Below are 6000 nucleotides of genomic sequence, written 5' to 3'. Positions count from 1 at the left end.
GCAATCAAAAAAAAAAAACCAACCCAAAACCCCCAACCCAAAACATAATTCCCTGGCTAATCTGTGCTGACACAGCCTCCTGGATCCCATCCTTATGCAATTAGCCAAGTTTAAATATGCATAAGAAAATACATGTAACTGAAAATATGTGTAAGTAAGTTATGAAAATGGTACAGTTATTCACTAGAGGAAAATAAAACTAAGATACCATATAAAGATATAAAGCTTTATTATGAACATATTTAACAATGATTATGCACATGAACTCTTCCAAGAAACTCAATACCTGACTTTTACTTGAAGTAAAATATTAGGTTTTCCTTCATATTCCATATTAGCATGAAGTTTTCCAACATAAATGGATAATTTGCTGTCTAACACAACTTCTAGACACATAGAATATTTAACACATCCTCATGCACATTTTCTCAAAGCAGCATTTAATTACAGCTTCTCATTAAACAGAGCATTTATCTTACACATTTTTATACCATTTTGGTACACAATTTTTCCATATTTTCATTTTACATATTTACAAACTTCTAAAAAAAAGTTTTACAGTAATGCAAAGGTTATTACTGGCATAAGCAAAAGGAAATGGGGGAAAATTAGGTGACTATGAATACAAATTGTCTTTTGGCTCAGAGAAAGACAACAGATCAAAGTCTTTCCTAGCTGGAACCCTCCTTCCCTTTTCCCCAGTATTAGTTCCATGCGTCTGTTGCACTAGCTGTTCCTTACTGGTGTTAAGCTTTATGCTTCCTGTTTGCCAGTCCTAGGAAAGTTTCCAACCAATTCCAACATCAACTGTATTTTTAAAGCAAACGCTACAGAAAATGGTTGCCATGAATGGCTCACACTTGATGATTATTGATTTCTTAAAGTCCCTCTTGATCATTGTGCACATGGAAGTCTTGCAGTTATGTAATAGATGGCATCTCCTTCAGAGCAGGACCACTGTATACTGTGTATATGCCTTTTTGCATACTTTTCTCATTTTATACAGTTCCACTAGTGATGATGGAATTATTTAATTACTTTAGCAGCAACAAAAGGAAAGCCAGGCTAGTTTCTTATCCAGCTCTCTTCTGTTACACCCTTAGGTTACAATACTTCACTCAGAGGTGAATTTATGCCGCCCATGCTGTTTACAATCCATATTGTAATATTCCTCAAGTACTGTCTCTACTTTCCAATTGTGGAGATAAGAGGAGTGAAACTGAGATTTCTTGCTAGCAAAACTATTTCCTCATCTGCTTCACTGCTTTTGCCTTTTTACTGTATATTGAATTTGATGCGACAGTGCTTCAGCCAAGCTTACCATTATGCTCTAGCACTTCCGAAATACAAACCTACTTTGCATGGCAAACATTGCTTAAATATAATCTCTAAAAATTAACAAGGAAACTATTTTCTCACTATTTTCGTAGTGAGATAGATAGATACTTAAGTACACATTTTCCATTCTCAGCTTTCCTATTTCCACTTTGAATGTAGTGATGTAGAAAAGTTAATGCAAATAAAAGCCAAGTGAAATGGGCTGAGAACACAGCTTAGAAAAAATCATCTCAAAGTTAGATTAAAAATATTTTCTTTAGTTAATGAAATCCCAAAGCATGACACTGTATTTCAGGGTAACAACCAGTTCAGACTGTGATAAGAAACATCAGTATACTTTGCACATTGGTCAAATCAAACATTTTCTCTCTTCAGAACAATTGAGAACAGAATTAAACAATATCAGAGCCAAAAAGATCTGAATATATAAGGATCATGTAAATAATCATTTTTTGAAGCCCTAATTCCTGCACCCCCTGTTACTCCAATGGAAGTCAAAAGGATTTGGGGTATGCAAAGGATGCCTAGCTGGCTCCCAAGTTTGACTCCACAAATTCAAACAGCTGTAAAAGCCTCGAGAGTTATCTGGGGAATGGTAAAAATGAGAGTGGGCTCTCCTCCTTTAGGATACAAAGATCATCTCCCATACTTGATAAAAGAAAGTCTAAAAGGAAGTGCTGAAGGTACAACTTACTGCAGTTCACTGGAAAAAAAACCAACACACTATTAACTTGAGGTACTTCTTGAGTGTTTTCCTATGTTCTTCTAAACTGACACCAATTAATTAAGAAATGAAAGGAAAAGTCCTTCTCCTTCCCCCCAGCAGTTTCCTTGCTTTAGACATACAATAGTGCTTTGGCTTCTAACAAATAAATGATCCCTGGTACAGAAGGTTTTATATGTCAAATACTCTCAAAAAATATCAGAGCTCTACATAATTTTAGAAAGTTCTCTCTCTCACACACACAGAATATCTTACCACACTTGTCTTTAGCAGAGCACTGATGTAATCTGAACTATTCTATGACATCAAGGATGCAACCACATGAAGCAGTTCCTCTGGTCCTCTTTAAGCAAACTGCTATCCTGTGAAGTCTCCCCTGCATGATCTGGAACAGCTACCAGGAGATTATTGCAAAAGGAATGGTCTAGAACAGTTGTTGCATCAAAGCAGAACAAATCTACTTTTTCCCCAATATGATTCAGCACGTCTAGCAGGACTTCATTGCACTCTTCTGCTTGAAGTAGTTCAATGATGAGTACAATTCCTTAGTGTAAGCCAGCACCATTTTTTGTCTAATACATTAACAGTGCTTTTGAGAGTCTTTTCTACAGCAGCAGGGCAGAGAAATTTTATGAGAGTAAATCACAGTTATGAATCCGTGGAAAAAAAAGATACTTTCAGATAGGTCAAGTACCTGAAAACAAAAGCAGTTAGAAACAAACAGCATCCACTTAAATAAAGAACTGAACAATGGTGTAGGAGAAAACCAACTTTTAAATAGAGAAGCAGCAGCATTGTACTAGGAATACTTAATTCCCATATAACTCTGTTCCAGCACAGACTGCAATACAGATAATCACCAAATGTGCTAGTAAAAGTTTCAATCAGGACAGGTGGCGACAGTGGTATGACAAAGTTGTTGAACTATGCACAGAACATGCTCAAAAGCAGACTCTCATGCACATTTAATACATAAGCAACCATGATTGTTCCTAGGATGTAGATTAACTATCTATTAATACAACTTAAGGAAAAATTCTGATGTAGAAAAAGCCTCTATAAATGAAATGTTTGGAAATTTGGAATTGTAATTCTCTATGAAACTTTCATACTGTATTCTCTGCAAGTGTAACAATCTCCTCCAGCATACAAAAAACCCAGAAAGAAGAGAACTGGCTTCCTTCTGAGATTTGTTGCTGCCTAAATATTTCCCTTTCAAAGGTCTGTTTAAAGTAACAAAACGAAAAAAACCCACACTTTTGTTGTGACAGTAAAGCATGTTATGAATCATACATTATATAAATAATTTTGCACCACTGAGGCTATTTTGGCTCACTAGAACTTGACTATTTGCAAGTATCTTGCACTTACAAATCCAGTAAACTCATTTAAATGAATTAAAGAAATGGTTTTAAGTCTATATCGCTTCTTGAAGGAAGAATGGAAAGCTTGTGTTTTCTTGCATTAAAAAAAAAAGAAAAGATAAAAACCTAAACCAGTTCATTCCCTGCCTCCAGCTCAAAAGACTAAGGTAGAAAATGGAAAGGGAAATGAGGCACTTCGTACAGCAGTGGACAATATACAAAGGAGCTAACACAAATGCAACAGATGAATGACAGTATGCTGTACATAATCCTCAAAAAAAAAACCCAACAAAAAAACAAGCAGCAAGGAAGCAATTTTAAAATCAGCATATAATCAGTGACACTTCTAAATGGAAATAGACTTAAAGATTTTAGTCCACAGACATCCTGCTGTCAGGCATTTTATAAGACATGTAAAAGTTTTGTTTTCTTAAGTTTTCACCACAACCTTTTCAAGCATTCTTTTTTTCAGTTTTAACTTTGTAAACAGAAACTGAAGTGGGATGTCCTTCCTGGGAGTTGGTGTTCAGATGACAGCAGACTGTAAGGAAGCCAAGGAAGTTGTCCATCTAGGAAAACTTCAAAATTGGTTTAATTCCAGCTGAACAAGTCTGTCTACATCAAAATCAATCACTGTCCGATTCCTCTTTATACTTGGCTCTAATAGCTTGGCCATTCTGAAGTGGCATTTCTTCATAGTCACTCCTGTGAAACAGATACTGTTAAAAATTCTGAACATGGTGTTCAGATAGGAAGTCCAAAATAAACAGAAAAGTTCTAAACTACATTGAGGCATCAAATTTTATTTGGGTAAGAAGATGGTATCTGTTTTCCTTCTTTGTTGGGGATATGAACAATATATATGACTTCTCTCCAAAGGATGATGCATAATAAAAGTTATTCCAGTAACTACAAGCCACTCTTCACAAGGATTAGTATAGAAGCAAGCTGGTACTACCACTACTCATGTAACTAAACAAAGGCAAGCTATCTCAGACAACGCATATAGCTAGTCTAGCACAAGCTAGTGCAGGTTACTGCAGCAATAACCCCATCCTCACTGTTTCAACCACGTCAGTGTCCTTGGTAAGAGGTGAAAACATCAAGGGCAGATAATGAGTTTGCTCCGTGTCTAGCACAAAGACACTTGACCTGGATGGGTTTTAAGTGCTGCTATAAGTCTCATATTACACAAATTCACACAGGTCCAGGAAATTTTGCTAGATTTGATTATTCTTATTTCTATAAGTGATGGACGCTTAAGAAGAGCCATTATCCTTCTCTGCAGCATTTACGTGTGAGCTGCCTCTTTGCTAACTCCACCCGAGTCCTGCAATCCTTCCCTGTTTAAAAGGAAGTCCTTTCCTTTCACGTCTCTCACTGCCTTCACTCCACGACCTACCAGCATCCTAATACTTTCTTACCTGTTTGTATCAGTGTCATGGCAATCCCTTTTAGAAACCAAAAAAAAGAAAAAAAAATAACGTGCATTCTCATTGCATTTCTGTTTCAGAATAAGGCTACATTTCTGTTCTTTAGGCAGAATACTTTCACTAACAACCTACAAAGCCTTCACTTATTTAATGAATATGGAAAAGAACATTACAAAAATAACACACCAAAAGTCTCCGTAGGTATTTTATAATCTTACCCATAAATCACATCATCATCTGAATCATTCAGCATAGAAAAAGCAGGATTGTCTTTCAACTGTGATTCTGGAAAATACAAATAAGGATAATTTAGTGCATTAAACGTAGAAATGTGGCTGTACTTCTAATCCAACACTGAAGCAACAGACTCAACAACTTCCAAGACAGTCATGACTACAATTCAACAAAACTATATCCAAACAGGAATTCTCTCCTTTAAATTCTTCACCCTTCAGCCACATCATGGTATTCTTAAGAGTTAAGGAGATTACATTAATTATCTTGTATTATTTTTAGATAGATATTCTTCATGTAGTATAAGCTGATTTCTTCCCTTGTGCAGTCTTCCTACGTCATATTATTTCAACCTGCACATAGGAGTAATTAAGTCATATTTCATTATTCTTAATCAAAAGTTCATATATATTTAAAAAGTGCAGACTTCATTAACTTCTTGGTTATTTCTAAGCTACAAATATAGCAGACCAAAGTTGCAATCCCTTGTATGCAAGTCAATGATCAGCCAGTTATTTTACATCTTTGCAATAGATGAAGGAAGGACTTCTGCCTTTATGGTGACATGAAACGTAACAGATACTTTCCATTGGCTATTTATGACAATTCCCTCTACCTTGTTTTAAGGCCTTCATTTCTTGCATAATCTGTGCTGCTTAGCTGCAGTTCATAATTATATGCAAGTAAAATTCAATCCAGCAATTTGCCATAAACATCTTTTTCCTGGCAGCTTTCTACTTCCTCCCTTCTATAAACTAATACTTCTTGCAACCCAACAGCAATTTTTTAACTTTATCATCACCCAGGCACTTGTCTTGTCTTAATGGAAAAATAGCATTTTTCTGTAACAGTTTCATCCATCTCAACTCCAAAAAGTTTAGAGAAAGGACCAGCTCCAGTATTTAGT

General features: G+C 35.8%; 1 protein-coding gene across 2 annotated transcripts in view; it reads right to left on the bottom strand.

Moving 5' to 3' along the window:
• Positions 1–212: 212 nt before the first annotated feature.
• TMEM181 (transmembrane protein 181) overlaps positions 213–6000 on the bottom strand; it is a 28047-nt gene continuing 22259 nt past the window's right edge. For both annotated transcript variants that reach the window (XM_068411999.1, XM_068412008.1), the window contains 2 exons: positions 5078–5144; positions 213–4131 (listed from right to left, as the gene is read on the bottom strand). In XM_068411999.1, coding sequence (XP_068268100.1) covers positions 4053–4131; positions 5078–5144 — 146 coding nt within the window. In that variant the 3' untranslated portion in view covers positions 213–4052. The remainder of the gene's footprint in view (positions 4132–5077; positions 5145–6000) is intronic.

The sequence above is a fragment of the Nyctibius grandis genome, chromosome 1 (assembly GCF_013368605.1).
Source record: "Nyctibius grandis isolate bNycGra1 chromosome 1, bNycGra1.pri, whole genome shotgun sequence".
Taxonomy (NCBI): Eukaryota; Metazoa; Chordata; class Aves; order Nyctibiiformes; family Nyctibiidae; genus Nyctibius; species Nyctibius grandis.
This window is presented reverse-complemented; position numbering and strand designations above follow the sequence as displayed.